The sequence below is a fragment of the Monomorium pharaonis genome, chromosome 2, assembly GCF_013373865.1.
Source record: "Monomorium pharaonis isolate MP-MQ-018 chromosome 2, ASM1337386v2, whole genome shotgun sequence".
Lineage (NCBI taxonomy): Eukaryota > Metazoa > Arthropoda > Insecta > Hymenoptera > Formicidae > Monomorium > Monomorium pharaonis.
This window is the reverse complement of record NC_050468.1, coordinates 27542976-27563329: the sequence shown is the minus strand read 5'-3', so window position 1 is coordinate 27563329 and position 20354 is coordinate 27542976. Positions and strand designations below refer to the sequence as shown.

The window sequence follows — 20354 nt, the reverse complement described above, 5'->3', positions numbered from 1 at the left end:
GGACATTCACGAGCTACACAGAAAAAAAGTAATATAGCCAATAACATATTGCGGGCTGCCAACTACATAAAATATTCAATACAATAATATTTGTTATTAATGCAAGTACAATATTGATACTGCAATAGCATATATTATTGTATTGAATATATCTGTAGTTGGCAGCCTGCAACTACATATCTTATTGAATATATTACTTTTTTCAGTATACTGATGCTTCATCATTAATTCTTGTCTATTCATGAATAATTAATTCTAGATGCCATAAATCTGAACGAAAGTGACGAATATCAAATGCATATCTTTCTTGGACGCAGTCAATCTCCATAAACGCGTCGTAAATTCATTAAATTGATTAAATTTTGCGCTCTCTGATTATTGACGCTATAAAGAATAGAATCGATCGGTTGCTCTGCATTTCAGAAACGATTCATAGCGCTCATATGGCACGTACGATTATGTGATTAAAGATTTTACGTCGGTATTAATATACATAAGGAGATATTTGGGTAACGGAAGGCAAGACGTTGCCGTTGTTAAGTCTACACGTATCATTTATTATTCTCTCTTTACAACAGCGAGTCCGATGATCATCGATCGCCGCCGATCCCGATGATCGACCTCGTCCCTTTCTTCTCGTTTTAAAACCCTCCCTTTTGTACGTGGGTCTCCGCATGCGCGCCACTCAATGAAAACGGATGAAGTATGAAAATGAAACATGTGAAGGAGTTTATGGTTATCAGTCTCTTTACACAAGCTGAGTAAAAACAACAATGAACTACCGGAGAGCATGGTTTTCCCCAACAGGCGAGCGCCGTCGTGCCATGTGTGATAAAAAAATTGACGCGCGAAGTCCGCGGCTTGGCGCGGCAACGACGGGTAACGGCATACGAGCTGTCGACGTCGAAATAAACAAAAAAAAAGAGGACAGAACTGTAGCTCGTTAAGATAATCTTAAGTAAAACTATTTATATGCATGTGTACGAGTGCGTCCCCGAAACTGTCACTGTTACGCTCGCGCATCAATGGATTCTCTCCAGCAACTTAGAAGCGAAATCATGACAAAACACAATAACGAACAATATAAATTAATTTCAAAGATTATTCTTACTTTGTCGCGTAATCAACATTGTACGAGAGAATCGCATAGATCGATCGAACGGCGATAACTCCGGAGCATTCTGTATACATATTCGTATATATACTATAAACATAAAAATGCTCTGGCCAAATCCTTTCCGTTTCCCTCTCGTCGCGACGTCCACCTATCGAAATCATAACAGAATCGCGAAGACATGCGTGTGTCGCACGAAAGATTCTCGCAGGGAAGCCTCTTGCTTTAACTTAAAGTCGACGAACGATTGTCTCTTATTCCCGTACGAAAATAAATTCCTCGAACGGTCTGGCAGTTTATCTCGAGGAAACCGACCTCCGAACGGACCGAGCGATGGCTGTATGTACAATGCAGAGAATGATGATAAATTTTTTTTCAGTCGCGTTAGAACTCTTATTGGTTTGGAAACACCTGGTCCACGAGGATTCTGACGTGGACCATCGAATGACCGGGGAATGGCTGCAGAAAGAATGTCGGCCAGAGCAACAATCGCAATGTTCGCAGCGCAGGCGGTGTATATACAGAGAGTCCACTACTGAATTAACATTAAAAATTGGAAATATACGCAGAAAACGTAACGTTCGGAGATCTGCGGAGATAAGTTGGTTCTATCACACAACAATTTTGGGCGAAACGGCCGAAACTCGGGGTCTGCCTGTTGCGCCCGATCTGAGCGACGCGCGCGCGCGCGAAACGGAAAAATAAGGCAAAAAGGAAGGAAGAAACCGAGAGATCGCAAACGGTGACGCGAAGCTTCTCCATCCTCCCAGTCACGAATACTATCGGGGAGAGATCGGGGACAGACGCATTTATCTCACTTTGTTTCCGCGTCGTCTCGCCTCTATGACAAATTATTAATTTCGAAATATCATCCAACGCACGCGCGCGCGCTCGCTTGCGCTCTCGCTCTTTCTCATTCTCACTCTCTAGAATTTATATATCGTGCACGTACATAAGTGTACACATACATACACACACATACGCATGTACCACACATTAGCAAATTAAATGCATTTGCATTCGGAGTGCAATATTACACGCTCCTCCCACGCTCGCTTTTCCATGCGCGTTTTTACAGTCGCAGTCTCTCTCCGCACAGAAGATTACAGAAATCGATCTCGGCTTGGCGATCCGTTTCGCCTCTCGGCGGGGGAGGCCGGCTTTCGGAATTTATTTACTAGCTGCAAAATCGCGCGCGTCGAGACTCTTATTACCTAAAATAATCCCTACAAAATTTGGACTGCGAGCGGTGAGTTCTCTCTTCTTTTTCCTTCCTATTTTCCTCTTTCCTATTTTCCTTTCCCTCGAGGGACTATCGATGCCGTTGGCACGTAAACGCTGTCGATCGGGTCTTTCGTTGTGAGAATCATATCGAAATCGCGAAATCATCAGTACCCCCGTGAAAATGGCTCTTACATTACAATATTGTCGAAACTAGATTTATCTATAAAGATATAGAATTCATTACGAACACGTTGCTGGTACGAAAACTTTTGTGACGCGTGTTGCACGCTTACATTACTTACATCAAACTAATAATCTTACCGTCAGAAACGATCGGCGCGTTTTTTTCTTTTCTCTCAATAGAGTATAATATTACAGGCGAACAAAAAAAAACGACCGACTCCATAAATACAATACTTTTGGCAAAAATAAGTGGGCCGCCTCCCGGTACGAATCACGCATTCCGTATTCCGTAATCGGGCGACCAACACTCGAATTAGCGTGTCTTATAAAATATTCGAAAGAAAATCAATCGATATTAATCATATTGTGCATACAGATCGTTCAGACGCTGTTGGTTCCCGCAAACGACGTAAAATAACGTTGTAATTCTGAAATGAATAACATTATGCATCGTGATCGCGTACAATCGACAACTTGACTTGATCTCGCTCCTTCTGAATTTAGTCGACGTTATAGCGACGAGATAATTCACAACGCGATAAACGCGTAATACGAAGCAATTTCCAAACGTGGCCGCGATTTCACGTACAACTGCTGGACAGCCCGACCGATCGGAGAATGTTCATTCAACAACGTAGAATACTCTAAATTTTTACAAATAACAGCTAATTTAATGCATTGACTAAAGCGTTTTCGCTCACTTTTCTTTCTCCGAGGATTTTTGTTTTGGCTAGAGACCGAAGACTCCACCTCCAAGGACCAAATCAGAATTGATTATCACACGAATCTCCGGATTGTACGAATAAAATAACTCCGGAAACGCTCGAGTTTACGGTTGTCCTTAGAGTTCTTCACGTAAGAGATCTTTCGACACCATCAAAAAGTTAAGTTATTATTCAGCAACTTAAAAATGATGTTTTTTAATACTTATGTAATTCAACTTTTTAACACTTGTATTATTTCTTTTTTGTAGTTCAATTTTAAAGTAAGAAAGTATGTTTCCTTAATTTTTGTTTCAAAGTTATAAATTTTTAATACAAAAATGACTATGACGTGACCTTTCTCGTAATTTCTCTGACCTTATTGCCATAATTATAACAATTATGCACAATTTTTTAAATTAACAACCATACAAATACTCTCCAGAGACGTTAAAGTATCCGTAATAGTCGCCATTTTGTTATACTTGTAAAAGTAATAAAAATTAATCCTAACGCAAATGGCCTAGTCACGTTCATAGAAGATGCCTAAAGATAAAATATGAAGATAAAAAATTAAGATTACAATACCACATTTTATAAAATTCAAGTTACGACAGGAGCCTCCTTAAAGAAGCACTCTTTGTCTAATTGGTGTCCAAGCTCTTAATTGAGGAACTCTGGTTCCCCTCGCAGTCGAAGACGCGTCGCGAGTACATCCAAGATATCGTAAATTTCCGCACGTCTCGCGATTGAAACCTCATAACGAAGAACACTTAAGAACACGCCGCGCCGCCGAGGAGCGGCGACGGTGGGATCCGCTCTGAAAGTAACACACGCCGAGCTTCCCCCGAGCTCGTTATCGCACACGCTCTGTAATCGCCATACAAACGGTAATATAACGTATCAACTATATGCGCTACGCTGGGTGTGTATCTGTAAGGATATCTATACGTTAAAAAAGAGGAGGGCGGGCGATTCAGGGATGATGTGGGAGTCATATATAATATGTACACACGATATACTGGCAGTATAACTTTTTTCACCTTCTTACAGTCTCCCTCGTCGCGCGGCGCACGTTCCGTTCCGATTAGACGTGCACGGGCGCGCCGATTTGACACGCACGGATACGAACGTGGACTTCATTTCGCGATAGCGATAATTAACTAGACAACATCCTCCCTCGGGTCTCCGGCGGACCGCGACGATTCACCGCGGCGATTAGAATCCGTGCGAGCCGGCACGAAACTTACACGCGGCGTGTCAACTTTAACGGTTCTCCTTTCCGCATTCTTTCCGATTTCTACGCGCGTTAGAAGTCCAAACGGCTGGGCTTCGGCGATCGCGAAAAATCATTCGCCCTTAGACACGTTAGAAATCATATGTATAAACATCTCGTACAAAAAGTCGCTGCAAAGTCGCGAAGATGACGCTCCTCGGTATCTGAACGCATGGTCGATCGCCTTAAATCGTTAATGGTATACAACGCATCGGTACGACGCAGTGTCCCTCGTTTATCCTACTTAAGCATACGTAAAAGGAAAGAAACGGCAACGTATCGTCGGCGGAGATGGGCACGGGAGAATCTAAAACTCGCAAAACGCTACTCACGTTCGTTTTGAGAAAGGGGAACAGTCTCATATAATAGATACAAAACCTTACATAGTTATATCACGTGGTTATATTCTTTCGAGGACAAATCTAAAAGTGCAAAACAACGGGGAAAACGTTGAACATAAATCAAGGATCTTTCGTTTAAATAAGTTAGAGAAAGAAACGCTCGAAGTACTTGCTTTTCGCTATAACACTCTGTTAAATTTGACCTGATAAATTAATACATTTTTTGAATTAATAAATACTATAAGTAAAATTAAATTAAAATAATAATACTTTATCGTTTCAGGTTTATCGATAAATGTACACACGAGGACAAAAAATGCTTAATCATTTAAATTTGTGTTGCGTGTTGAAACATTTAAAATTCTTTTTTTTATATTCATATATTATGTTGTGAAGAAAAAGAAAGTATATGTAACATATTTATATATATATCGATATATTTTGAAAACATATTTTATAAATCAGGACATATTTTATATGTATTTTTATATACATTTTTTTATCACATAGTAATGGAAAACACTAATATAATTCGGTACAACTACGCGCAACTTGGAATGAGAAGGCATTAGTGTCTTCGTGGGTATATTCAGATTATATCCTCACATATATAATTAGTTACCGCCTTAATGCAACTTACTTCTTTGATATGTATACATCTAAGGAAACCAAGGTATCAATAAATTCCAGGTCAGGGTCACAGAGTGCAGTGGCGTACACGTTTCTATAATCCTACGGTCTATTTCTGCAGTCTTTACAATTCGTTTCAACTCGACAGATAAGGTTCGACAATTCTACGTTTATGTCTCTTTTGATGTTTTATGTTTTAAATTCGGGCCTTACGTTATCGTGCAATTGGAGATCGCATGCTGTAGAAAATATGTATCAGATATATGGTTCTTCAATTTCTTACACATAATTTGATAAAAAGTTTGAGAGTTTTTGCTTCTCCCTTTACGCCACCTCTTACATTAAATATAAGAAACGCTAAAGTTTACGCTCTATTTCACTTTCATAAGACTTGGATGCATGCACATTATGAAACGGTTTCGTTGAAATTTCGTCGTGAGTTTTAGCGATACATTTTTCTGCGAAATTCGCGTGTGAAATAACGCGCGACGAAGTGTAAATCGCAATTTCATTTAATTAAACGCCATTATATATCATAGCGCAAAGATATCCGACATCATTTATTAAATATAACTTAGAAATTTGGCAGTGTACATTTCTTGTCTTCGTCCAATATTATCTACATATCACTCTAAAAGAGATATCAATAGAGTGTGCTGTGGTATGAATCGAAAAAGATGTTCTTGAAATTGTTAGAATTACATAAAAAAAATTTACGATTATATAATATGTATAATCATTTATTATATTATACATTATGTGATCTGTCGATTAAAAACTTGTTAAATATCGAATAAAAACTTGTTAATATCATAAAACAATGCATTACGTAAGAGAGATGTGAGAAATATTTATATAAAACGTAATTTTTTACCGAAATACATGAAAGAAGTCTATTGTATATGTTTTACAAAAATTATTTGTATAAAAATTGATGAAAGGAAGATTCGAAGTTTTGGACACACTTTCATTTTGACTCATTAAAAATATTACGACTATAATAAAAATAATTTGTGAAAAATCTCTCATTTCATACCACAGTGGCCTCAGATTGCTTGAGCCTCTTCCAAAAAGAAAAAAACCCGAAATACAAAAGTGCCATTGTGTAGGATATTTAAAACGTTTAAATAAATAGCGGAGATAAATGCTTAAATTTTAAATGTTGATTTGCATGAGTTTTTTTTTTTAGATTCGTTATTTCAGCCTATTGAAAAACTCTTCGAAATAAAATTATCTAAGATGACATTTATTCATTGAAAACTAAAATTTAATAAAAATTAATTTAAAAGTCTGAATGCATTTTTCAAACATTATTATTATGCATAAAAAATCTGAAACTGATCATAATTAAAACTTCTATTTCCGGCATAATTTTCATTTGATCGTTTAAAAAAATCAGAAAATAAGAAATAAACATTTGTACATTATGTTAATTTCCTATTAGCAACACGTCATGAATGTGTAAAACAAAACAAAGTTTCATTGTAAAATTGAATTTCTATAATTTATCATAAACCGAGAACGAAATGCTTAAAAATTCACTTTTCTAATAAGCTCTTTTTGATTTGAGACTAATGATGGATACTACTGCAATGTCTACATTAAATCGCTTATAGTTGCTTATATTTTCTGATTAGTAAGTTATGACCATAGATTCTGTGCAGTATGAGGTACAAAATGCTCTTACATAATAATCCCAGCAGGATCCAGAGTTGTATAAAATAATTTGTATCAAAAATTATTGTAAGATAATTCACGACACTGTTACATTTATCAACTACCATATCTAACTGTGTTATGTAACAGTTTAGATACCAATCTATTTATGTACAATTGTAATTTAATTTCTAGTTGTTTAATAAATAAAGGTTTTTACAGAGTGCACAGCTAATAATGAGCTCACATATGAGCTGTGTTTGATAACACAGTTTTCAGTAGAGTTTTCATATTTACGGTAGATTACTTTGCACAGATAACTTGGCCAATTACTTACGTATTCAGTGCGCCGTTCATTTAATTTCAAATGGTATGAAACAGGTGTGCCGTTTTCTCTTAGTCTTGTATAATAATGAGCAATGCTAAATCTGTACCTTCATCGTCTTAAAGTACATTGATTTAAGTCTGATCTATATGAAAAATATTGCAACATTGCATTTCTTTTGTGCATTCGCAATATGCGTGTAAACTGATTCACGAGTGTAAAAATTAGGGTGAGTTAATCTTTTTTAGAAAAATTTTGATTTGCATTGTATTGTCAGAAAGATAAAATTAAAATGTAATTCAAGACAATGAAGTTACAAAAGGCGATGATTATCTCTACAAATGTATTAAAAAATAACCTTTGCAGAATGTCTGCTTTGTTTTACTCTTCACTACTAACCACTAACATTCGCTAGTACGTTAGTACAAGTAAGAGGAACAAGTGTCTGGTTCCAAATCACTTTTTTGTTGTCATACTCATAGGGGGGTTCGACCTTTATATTTGGAGAAGACGATTTGCCAATCTTTCTGTAGCGAATGTAAATCACACGGAACATTCTCTACGTGACTTACATCGTCGATACTTCCGCAAATCTACTATGCTACACTATTTACAGTTGACAAGCAATACATCCGATTGTTCTTGCAAACGTTTTTTTTTCAAACAAGCATTTTGGTGTGTATATTCGTTTCAATATTAGATGTATGTATGTGAACAATGAAGTGTGTATATGTCAAGCATCAACATAGATCGTATACTTGACTTTGGTCATATAAATAAACATTAAAAAATTATCTTGTAACATTATTTGATCCATTAATACGAATTAATACACTATTCGATGAATAAATTTTATTTTAAATGCGACGACGAATTCATTGTCTAACAATAATCTTTATTGAGCATAACAAAAATCTCTCGTACAATTGATAGATCAATGAAAATTGAGAACATACGTTTACAAGAACATTCACATATTCTACGCAGATAAATACATACATTTTAATGAAATGTACGTAACAAGTGGCAGTGCATATAACGCAAAACAATCGATCACAATTATTTTGCTGTAGAAGCAAATCGAGAGAATTGATTTTAAGATGTCGATATAGATGATCGCCATCTTGCGCTTGCGATCTCAACTTAAAATTTGTGTACGATTGCAATGTATTCGTAGTAAGCGGATTATTTACCGTTAAGTATTGAGTCCCTCCCATTCGATGAGGTACTGTATCTGACCGTTTGGCCCTATCCTCTTCGCTTTGATGGCAAACTTTTCACCAGCAGCTATCCTATTAGCTGCACCGAAGTAAATATTCACCGATGATTTCAAATCATCCAGAGATATGTCAGGCGCACTTTGCTTCACAGGCGAACACTTTGGGGATGAAGACATGCTCTTTCTCTGCGGTTGCGGATCGGGGGGAGGGAGTAATTTATCATTACTTTGTCGTTGTCTCAACCTCCTACCGTTTAAGGCATAATCCACACAATTCCCAATTTGACTACTCGCACTGCTCGAGGCACCATTAAATGAACTTCTTAAATTCCTGGCAAATTCACTTTTAACTTCGTTATTACGTGCCGGTAGAATTGCCGCCGTCTTACTGGCGGTCTGCTGATATTGTTGCTGTTGGACGGGTGGACGTCCTCGTCTATGTTGTCTTCTACGTTTCACTTGCCCGTTTCTGTCAACGATAATATCCTTCTCTGATAATTGCCTCTTGGTTGGACGTACTACCGGCGGTTGCGAGATCACGGGCGTCAATGGCAGAGGCAAAGTGATAGGACACTGGTTGTAAGGTAACGGCGTACTTGAGTTTGCTTGATTAAGGCTACAAGGTGTGCCCACCAAATCACTGAATGGATTATTCTTTCCTTCGAAATCTTTAGGCGGCGGAATAAAGGAGTCGAGAGTTCCTCTCGAACTAGTCTCATCCCCGCTCGTGTCCGCGGGCGTCGAAGGTGGCAGAGGCATCAGATCCATGGAACTAGGCACAGATAACTCGGATATACCTGATGTTGTAGCTGGTGGTGTTGGCGGTCCAGAAACGGAAGTTGGAGGTGTTGGAGGTAAATCGGATGCTTCCGAGCTCTGTGGTTTACTCTGCATTAACGGAAAAAATAACGTTATTGATTATTTCTGTATACCAGGCATTTCACATAGTGAAAAATATAATAAGATAGCCAATCACATACTTTATCCGAAAGCTGATAATAAAGTTGAATGACTATCGTATTATTTTTATTTCACGCATTTGTATACGTGAATCTTACCTTCCTCTCTTTTACCTTGGCAATGGCGTTCTTTAATAATATCCTTGCTTTTCTATATCTTGCTTCTCGATCTTCTAGTAATGCTTCCTTGGTACTTTCGCCGCATGTTTTCTCTCTCTTTTTCTGTTTACGTAGCATTCTTTTTCGTGAATTGCCTAATGCTAGTAGACGACGAATTCTCCTTTGTACACTCAACTTAGGAAATGGGAATGATTTTTTTACAAAACCGCCGCCTATATTGCAATATCTACAAAAATAATTTAATATTATATTTTGTATAAATGTACGTACGTATATTACAAATGCATATATAAAAATAGATACAATAAAAGTAGTGAAATATATATTATTTTCAAGAAGGTAATTTAATAAATCTAAAGTAAATGGATAAAAAAATAATATACCTGTCTCTTAAAGATTCTATTGATTGACTGGATTCTGTTAGTGGAGGCGGACTTGGACACGAACTTTGCTCTGCTTCTGAATTTTGATAAAGTGTACCTCGCATTATCAGATGTGTAGGACTCACGGGAATTTCTACATCTTCTGCTGCTTTTTGCTTTAATGCAATCAATTGTTTTGTACTTTCTGGCAAACTCACCGGACTAAAATAATTAAGTTTTACATATTATACAAGCATTAGCATATATATGCTGAAAATTAATTGATTTTGTTTATAAAGAAAATTATAGTACTTAAGAACATGTACCCTGGGACATACTATCTTTTTTTAGCGATTGCATAAATAGAAAATTAACAATGCGTAAAGTAACAAATACGTGAATTATTTAAAAATAAAAAGTAGAATCAAATAATTAAAACGACATAGAATTGCTAACATCTCGTTTTTGATAAAAAAAAATGGTGTCTCAAAGTACAATACATCTCTACACATGAGAAGTTTTTATTAAAATTTAATTCAAATCATAATAGTCACTCGGTAACATGGACTTCCAAGAATTTTACTATATTTTAGTAAAATTCAGTTTCAACTAAAATCATAATAAAACTCTTCGAAATCTATATTATTTTACAATTACCATGATTTTGAGAGTAAATTTTAAAAGAAAACTTTCTCCGTATAGGTACTAATGTCTCCCAATCTAAAAAATGCATATTGTACAAACCCTGTTGGTGGAGGAAGATATTGCAGTCTTTTATTACCAGCCCAACATCTACGTAATACAGAATCATCTATCTCACCAGACATTGGAAAATTGATAAATGGAGAAGGTGGTGGCAGTCTGACACGGAGGCCCCATATTGTAGTGCGTTTCTTTATCTCTTTACCGCACTTGAATCTGTTTCTATTATTTGTCAATACTGACAATATTGTTTCCCTGCGTACTTCGGCACTAACATCTCTAATCTAAAAGTATACACGTAATATCACGTAAATATTATCAAATTATAATTATTAAACTATTATGTATAATTAAAATATTATGTAAATTAAAATTAATTTATCTCATAGATTATATTCCATGTTGAAGACTCCTACCCGTGGTGGAAGCTGTAAAGTTAACCAGTTGTCATTTGCGTAAGGTATAATAACAGTGTCCAAATCGTAATACTTTTTAGCGTTATAAACAGTCAGATTGTACAACATCAGGTGCACAAGATCCACCCACTTCATTTCTAAACGCCGAACAAATTCTTTCCCATGATTGCACATCGAACAAACAAATACATAAAATCTGAAAAAAATATTAATATTTATAAAAAAAAAATTAATATTTTCATATATATATAATATATGAAAAAAACTTAATTAAGAAAGGACTGTTTTATATATACAAGCAATTGATTCATAGGTGAGAAATTTTGAAAATTTCTTCATTCCACAATTTTATAAAAAATTCATTAAAAAATTAAAGATTACGAGTGAAAAAGTGTGAGATAACCAGTGTGGATTCAAGAATTCATATTGCAATAAGAACAACTTTGTCCAATTATTTAAATCCATATTTAAATAAAATTTAATTGAATCTTTACTATTTGTATATATGCTTGAACTTACCTATCACCACTGTACAAGGGATAAGTTAAGCACCTGATGCACTTTTCATGAAACCATTGTTTACAACGACCGCATTGTAACATCTGTGCATACCATTCACCATTAAGTCCACAGTAACAATAAATTTGTTCAGCGTTTACTCTGTGATGATTATCCCAACTTAGCATATCAGGCTGAAATTATATGTTAAAATAAAAATATTTTACGTTATATGTGCAGTTATTTTCGTAATTCACAAAACACATTCGCTTATTTATATTAAATAATGAATTTTTGTATTTAAATCTTACATCATATGGCAATTTTGTCATGTCATCTGGTGGTGGTTGAGGTTGGTCCCTACCGCTGCATACTTTTCTGATGCTTGCCTTAACCATGGAATTTTTTGGCTCGCAAGATTCACGCGTGCGTGGATGGCTATCTGTGCACCTTTTACATATCCAGTGAACATCTTTACCTGGCTCTGGTTTTAATATTTCAGGCTGCAAATGCATACACTCTTTATTTATTAAATCATATTTCATCCATTAGATCTCTGTCAATTTTTAATTAGTAATCCTACTTAACTTTCTCAAACATGAAATAGGTTTCTGTTGCATACCTGATGACACATCTGATGATAACCACGGCCACATTTGTCGCAAATAATAATGTCATTGTCAGTCTTAGGCTGAGATTTCTTACAAAGAACACACATAACATCCGAGTCTGGCAGAGCCAATTTTGTCAGCTCTTTAAACGATGACCAGGAAGATGTATTGTCCAAAAATTTGACAAGACATCTTTCCCTTGCCAAGTCCACCTATGTAAAAAATTTCAATATCAATATCATTGAATCATCATTATTAACACATTTCTATTTTTTGGACTTTACTATATGTTCTATATTTGCAATTAATTTTAATTTTATATACTGTTACAAGTATATGAAAAGTATCAAGGGACTATTACATATACTTTACATCTTTAGAAAGTATTTGTACAAGTATATAGTTGTGTATTTAACGAAGAAAATTGTATATACATAAATATTATAACCAATAAGATATTTAAACAGAAACACAAATATATATTATACAAGCGAGTATTAAGGTATGTACTAAGCGTTAAGTATTGTTAAAAAGAAATATAGGTTTGTTCATACCTCAACAACTGTACCAAGATAATATTTCCCATCTCTGTGTTGAAGAACATCATCTCCATGAGCGAAGCCAACCCGCTGTTCCCTTGTAGTACTATCGGGCGCTGCCAGACTTTCCTCAGGCTCTGACATTTTCTACCCTGTTTCTAAATCACAAACGATATAGCTGTACTAATCAAGTATATAGTACTAAAAAATTAAGGCAAATTTGATCGAGTTGCAACAATAAGGAAGCAGCATATCTTATAAATCTCTAGAATGTATCTTTAACCTCTATTATGGTTTAAAGATTTTTGATGACATAAATGTAACAGCGTACACGAAAAATCATAATTAAACTTATCACAACTTTACTTCTTTATCTTGTCAAATGTCCCGAGAAATTGATTATACGACAGGATAAAAAATTATTCTTCTTTTTCTATCACGCTTCCGAAAAAGGGAGAAAGAAAACGTATTCTTAGTTCCCGATCATTATATACTAACCTATAACGTTCGGCTAAAATGTTTAATAAATATTCGTTAGAATCGTGCAAGAATAGGCGGATTATCGCGAATATTTGTGTAGGTTCGCGAGCGGAAGATCCTCGAAATAACGGGAACGAACACGCGACTCGGCTCGCTACCGACGACGACCGGACAACGACGACGCTCGGGCGGCTCAGGAAGCGTCCGAGCTAACCAACGTGCCACGCACGTCCGAAGGTGCGAGATAAAACGCGACTCGCCATGCCACCTGCCACGACGAAGCATGTAACGTTACACAATTCGGTGCACGGGAACGCGGTCGCGCGACCATATGATCGGCATATCATTAAAGAAAACAGTCCGGCGCACTCACTGTCGCCGCTGAAAAAGAGAGCGCCGCGACGCCGTTCGGGAGGTCGGTTTCGCGCGGTGGAGCGTTCACGGGGATGCTAGCGGCGTCCACCGCGTCCCCCGGCGAACCCCGTGCTTCTTCGCGCGAGCGATCCCGCCGCGTCAGGGTCGATCAATCCGACGAGGACGACGCGGAGGACGGATAGGAACAGGGAGAAAGAAGGAGGGAGGGGAAAAAGAGAAAAGAGAAGCAAGAACGAAAGAAAGAGAAAGAGAGAAGCAGAAAGATCGTCAACCCCCCGGAGGCCCGATCGGCTTCTGGCAGGGACCCGGGGGTGGAGGGAGGGGCGGGAGGGGGGTCGTCGGGGAGACGCGTGGCGATGCCTCCGGAGACGCCGCGGCGTCGTAAATAAACCCCGGAGCGGCCGGCGTCGGCGCCGCGCGGCTCCGAGTCGGTACACGGGTACGGATGTCGGGTGTACGGGCACCTCTCGTACCTCTCAGCGTCTCGGCCGTGGAATCACGCGCTGCTACGTGCGGGCCTCATCATCATCCTCCGCGACTCCGGTCAGACACATCCAACAAACACGACCATGGGGAGGGGACCCCGCCACGGTCCACTCGCTCACGCTCGCTCGGATCGACTCGGCTCGGCTCAGCTCGCTCGGTCGCTCGCTCGCTCGCTCGGTCGCTCGCTCGCTCGCTCGCTCGGCGCACTCGCGGCGACACGACGACGTCGGCGGCAAAAGGCCCTGGACCCCGCTGTCCCCGTATCGCGCTGCCGTGCCGATCACGACGACGCCCCGGGCGCACCCACGTAGGCCGGCTGCACGATCACGACACGCCCTCAGTTATCGGCATCACCGCGGCGAGTTCCTCGGCGCACGTTCATTGTGTCCCATGGAAATTCGAACGAGCACCGTCCGCCATGTTCGGGGGAACACTTGCTGGGCCACTACGCGGATCAAACGCGCCACCGCGCGAGACGACACTGCGAAACGCGTAGGGACGTACCTTGAACCCGGCGATGCCCTTCGGACCGGATTGCTTTATAAATTTCTTCGAGACTCATCCCTCACCTATGTCTATGTCTACTTCTCTTGAGTTCTAATTCTGCTCTTGCTTATTATTAGCGGCCAGATTGAAATTTATCATTTTGTGGCGATTGTAATAGAAAATACATTGTAATACTGCGTGTGTGTAATAAAACATCTTTTTACATTTAAGTTTCGAAATATCAGTTTTCGCGTATATTGTTTTTCACGCTAGCATGCTGCCATATCGATTGAAATGTAATACATTTACATTTACACTTACGGATTGTTCTTCTTACATGATTTTTTTCAAAACTAAATATGAAATATTATAACTAATTTAACAAGTAGTCAAAAGACAGAATAATTAAAATTTTATATGCAATTTTTGTTTGATTTTTTACTTTTTTTTTGACAATATTAATTTTCTTTTAGTTAAAGAGAGCATTAAAGTTTTATAAACTACATATGAAAAACATGCGTAAAATCTATTGTAATAAAAATAATTTAAATTTTTTAAAGTTACCTCGTGTTAGAAACGTTATTCAGTTGGGCACGTGGCCTTCGATTCAAAATGGCCGGCGGTGGTCGTCATTTGGGCCTCCTGTTGCGGCACAGACATAACATAAACAATTGATATTTCGGTCGCTCGGGCGTTCGCGGTAGCGCGACAAATATGAACGATCGGAATTATTATTTAAGAAACGATCGTTCCCGCCGTTTGCGTCGTCCATCCGTCGCGTGAACATCTCAAACGTTCGAGCAGTACGTCTGCCATAACAATACACTCTTATCCGTATCACGGAATTGCAAAATTGCTCGATGCAGTTTTCCCTCGGTGCAACCTTCCTTTCGTTCGCCCGTATCGATGGCCGTTTAGCGATGGCCGTCGATCGAATGGACCTCGTAATCCTAAACACGTTTTATGCCAGCAGATTCCGCTTAATGCGAGTTAATACAGTTGATATCAATCTATCTACCGCGATACTCCACTCGAATCCGTTGGCAGAAACTGCTGGCATACTGCTAACATATTTTGCTTACTTTGGTAATCAAGTTCGTGATCGCGTTACCTGCCGTTAGAACTGTTAGAACAACCTCGCGCGATTTCTTTGGTGAAAACTTATTATGTGTATAGTATTTTTCAGATTATAAGCTATGTTTTTTTTTGTCTGCTAATTATACATCCTTCATATCTTATTGTTGAAATTTGTTCGTAAATTCATTAAGGAGAGAAAGGGGATAGGATATCAAACATGCTTTAAAATTTAGCCACTTATTTTTTTTTATAAGCAGAAATCTCTCACTAATAAAGTAATAGCGATTTTACTCACATGTTGAGACGAACAAAGAGCCTGCGAAGTTGCAACATAAAACTTTGTTTTAAACGTCATTTAAAGCATAATTAATTTTTAAAAATTTTTTAATATTTTTTTTCTTTTAATAGTTTTAATTTATTTAAAATAAAAACTATTCTATTTTTTTTAATATAATTAATTTTGTGACATACGTACAGATATGCTGATTTTAATACAGCTAATAATAATATTAAAAAACTATAAATCTATGAAAATAGCATTTCAAACTGTACCGATTTAACAAGTCTGAACGTTAAAGTTTTAAAATTAAATTTTTTCTTTCAATTTTCCTACAAATAAGAAGTATCTTTCACTCGTTAATAAAATTAACACATCTAAAACTTGGATTTTTAAATTTAAAGAAATCGATGATTACATCAATTGACTTTAAATAAAAAATGGTATAAAAATAAATACACAATTTATTTTCTTTGTAACTCTGAACAGAGAAATAAGATTACATAAAATTTCTTTTACAACATAGATGGATTATATAAATATATTAGATATGTATGAATATATTATATATATAAAATATATGTAATATGAAAAATGTTTAAATGTGTGCTATTAAGTGCGGTAAATGTATATTTGGTAACTTGTATACAATGTATTTCATTCATTTAAATTTGAAAAGAACATTGAATTCCTATAAAATTTGACAAATTTAAATGAGTAAACATATCGTGTAAATTGCGATTCTTCTTGTGTTCTAATACTTTGATATAAAAGACTGTAGAAAATTAAGAGGAAAAAAAATTTTAAGTGGTATTAATCAATGAATAAATTATTTTTGACAACAAAATTTCAATTTAAACAAGGCTTTGGTAATTGTACGTATTATGTAAGGCTCGTCATGAATCTTTGTTCAAATGGCGCGATAAATAAGAGTAACAAAGTGTATAGGATGCGTATCAAAGAATTTCGATACAATTTCGCCCTAATAAAATGTCACATAGTTTCTTTAATGAGAACTTTACGTAATACTATACTCTCCAATATTGCAACAAAGTTGCCCTTACGGCTGTTATTCTTGAAATATTACACATACAGAGTTACATATAAATTATACAGACAAACCTAGAACTACTGTTAAATTAAATTCACATCTACAATGAATGACACAAGATTCTATATTAACTAAACTTATAACGAAAAATAATATGCAATTATTAAACACAGAATTAATAAAGTTATTTTATTTTAACATCTTACTATAATAATCCGTTCTAATGTTTCACGCAAAAAAGTTGGGGCGAATGTACAATATATTAAAAATTCAAAATAATTAGAAATATGGAAAGAGAAGAAATTTTAAATAATTCTAATTAAACTTGTATTAAATTTAAGAAAATGCTACGAGTGCTATTAGTAGAATATACGTAAAATATCGCAAAATTGTAATATTTTAACGAAGAAATGTGTGAGCGCAATTACATATTTTCCATTAAAGATAAATAATGTAATATACATATTATTCAGGACAAATAAATATGAAAATGCCGAGTGCAATGCAATTTCATCGATAAATGTCTCGTCCTGCGCAATTTGTAATTTCAAGAATTCTTACAATCATTAGCTCGCTCGAAGGTTAATACGCAGTTGACCGTAAGAAGATTCAACGAACTTATTATATTCGTGTGAATATGACACGGAATGTATTTGTATAAAAGTTATACAATTATTAATAATCAACATTTGTAATATTATGCGATTCAATTATTAAAGAAAATCTTATTATGCAAGAAATACTTATTATATTTCTTCAAATACTTTTTAAATGTAACCATGTTATTCGATATAAATTATCAAAGATATGGGCTGTGTATTTAAATTATAAAAAAACAATGTGTCAAATTTTGTGCTCATCAATGTATGATGAGCACAAAAGCGTTGCATTGCTTTAATCTAATTTCAGTTTCATTTTAGTGTTAATTTCGTTTCAAAGTCTATCGAATTACAATTAATATTCGGCAGGAATGTGGTGAAAATTCGAAAGCGCATATTTTTTCGCATATTAAATCTTTATCTCGATTTATCGTACTTTAAATCATACTTTAAATGCCACGTCCAGCTTATTTTGAAAAATTCCGTAAAATCAAAAATGCATTTAAAAATCGCATTAAAAAAAGTATTTAAATACATCCAAAATGAATATGTATTTAAAGTACACAAATTGTGCATTTTGCCGAAATAATTTCTATTTCCTCAACATAACAGGTAATTTTTATTTTATTGACTTAAAAATCAATTAAATCTTAATTTTATGAAGCAATCTCTTATTTGAGGTAAAACGTATTTTGTGACATGTAGTATGTACAATTCTTTGAATGTCGTACATAGCGGCGCATATGATTATCCATGATCATTATTATTCCAACATTATTATAATAAACAAAACATTTTTTTTTAGTATTTTGTACATTGAAATATCTTAAAGTGGCTATATTTATGGGTGCAAATATTCAGACTTTGATCAAACAAGAGAATAAAATAATAGAGAATAATAATTTAAATATATTATTCTTTTGAATATCAGTAATCAAATATCATGATTTAATACTTTGGTCATAAACGTTTATCGGAAAAGAAATCAACGTTTTTATTCCTAGATTACAATTTATAAACAGTATAAATTGACTCGCGGTTAGAGACGCTACAATGATTTATCTCTTAAAAAATTTGACTTACAACCACGAGTAAATACCAGAAAGAAAACATTTCCAAATTGTATAGAATCTTGTAAATCTTATATAAATGTAAAAACATTCTTAATTTCTCTTAAATATGTCTCTACGCCGGCTGTTCGTTCTCACAATCAACGACACAAAAATGCTCGAGTAATTAAATCTATGTTTTTTTCTCGACGCTGCTCTCTCGACACGTTGGTAACTTTAATATAGATCCGCCAAACAATTTCGTACGTATAACACGAACATTATTCTTTTCAACATGGAAGCGTTTAAAACATCTTCTTCTTGACCGCCGTGTAGCGTTCCATGTAGGTGTCGTAGCCGTCCAGGTTCGCAAACTGCTTCATCTCGAACAGATTTCCCTCGAGCGCCAGCACCGAGACCTTCGAGTCCTTAAGGAGCTTGAGGGGCACCGAGCTCAGCTGCAGGCAGTTCTCCTCCAGTCGTAGCGTTTTCAGTCGCGGGCACTCCGCCAGCTTCTCGGAGAGGGTGGCGATCTGATTCTGATTGAGGTTGAGCTCGATCACGTAGAGGCCCGCGGCGGCGTCCGGCACGATCGTGAGCCGATTCCTGGACAAATCCAGGACGTCCAGGTGCCGGAGACCGCAGAACACCAGCGGAAAGTCGGAGATCTGATTGTCGGATAGGTTGACCTGCTTCAGGTGGCTCAGGTTCGCCAGCGACGACGGGATCGATTTGATCTGATTCGCGGCGCAGTTCAGGCCCTCGAGCTTCTCAAGCGCGCCCAAGGTGCCGGGCAGGGCGGTCAGTCGATTCTGACTGAAGTTTAGCTGCTTCAGCTGCGTAAAGTCGCCGATCTCGTTCGGTAGCGTCGCGAAGTTGTTCTCGGATAAATCCAGGGTGCGCAGCGTCGGCGCCAGGTCGTAGAGCTTCCGCGAGAACTTGTCCAGCTTGCACTGCGACAGCTTCAGGGTGGCGGTCTTCTCCGCGTTCTCGTAGTGCCTCTTCAGCGCGGAGTTGCCCATGTCGTCGCGTCAGCGATCCGTTGTCCTCGCGCGGCCGATAATCCTGCTCTTCCCCTATCAACGATACATCACGTCGTCAAAGAGATTAACTTACGAATTTTCAAAGCGGAATTCTAAAATTGCAGCGTGCTTCTCGTAGCGCTCGGAAACCTATTTTAAATTCAAGTGAGAATTATAGGATTTTGTTTCGAGGTGCGTACGAACGAATTTTTGCGTTTCGTTTCTTTTTTTTTTGTTAAATACATATATGTACTATCTTCAAAGACACCTATGTAATACCTATAAAATCATATATGCTAAAAGTGAAAGGGTTGCGAACCGGCATAGTTTGAAACGTCTCGCGAGACGCGCCGGTCGCCAGGACGACGCGAAACTTTCGCGCGCGGACGGAGGGGGGAGGGGAACGCGAGCGGACTGTACTACTGTACTTTTGCGCGACGTTGTACCGGTACACACACGCGCGCGCGCGGGTGTCGCTGGTCGCTGCTCCGAGATTTGTTTTTGTCACGACAACGCGCGGCAGCCCGCGTCTCTCGTTCTCGGTACGCGCGCCTTGCTACGCGGAAACGCGTCGCG

General features: G+C 37.2%; 2 protein-coding genes across 4 annotated transcripts; both read right to left on the bottom strand.

Moving 5' to 3' along the window:
- Positions 1 to 535: 535 nt before the first annotated feature.
- Positions 536 to 14717, bottom strand: LOC105836899. Of its 3 annotated transcripts, none has more exons than XM_012681255.3 (10): positions 14205 to 14717; positions 12892 to 13034; positions 12349 to 12549; positions 12038 to 12229; positions 11748 to 11920; positions 11229 to 11424; positions 10855 to 11096; positions 10132 to 10332; positions 9743 to 9974; positions 536 to 9557 (listed from the first exon to the last, which is right to left on the bottom strand). In XM_012681255.3, the coding sequence occupies exons 2-10, from the start codon at positions 13018 to 13020 to the stop codon at positions 8646 to 8648; spliced, it is 2478 nt and encodes an 825-aa protein (XP_012536709.1). In that variant the 5' UTR covers positions 13021 to 13034; positions 14205 to 14717; the 3' UTR covers positions 536 to 8645. The 3 variants fall into 3 exon arrangements, with proteins under 3 accessions (XP_012536709.1, XP_012536706.1, XP_036139200.1); XM_012681252.3 differs by having other exon boundaries at positions 9728 to 9974; positions 14205 to 14701; XM_036283307.1 differs by lacking the exon at positions 14205 to 14717 and adding an exon at positions 13375 to 14172 and having other exon boundaries at positions 9728 to 9974.
- Positions 14718 to 17283: 2566 nt separating this feature from the next.
- On the bottom strand, positions 17284 to 19816 carry LOC105836909 (leucine-rich repeat-containing protein 57). The gene has a single exon (XM_012681268.3). The coding sequence runs from the start codon at positions 19776 to 19778 to the stop codon at positions 19062 to 19064; it is 717 nt and encodes a 238-aa protein (XP_012536722.1). The 5' UTR covers positions 19779 to 19816; the 3' UTR covers positions 17284 to 19061.
- Positions 19817 to 20354: the final 538 nt, after the last annotated feature.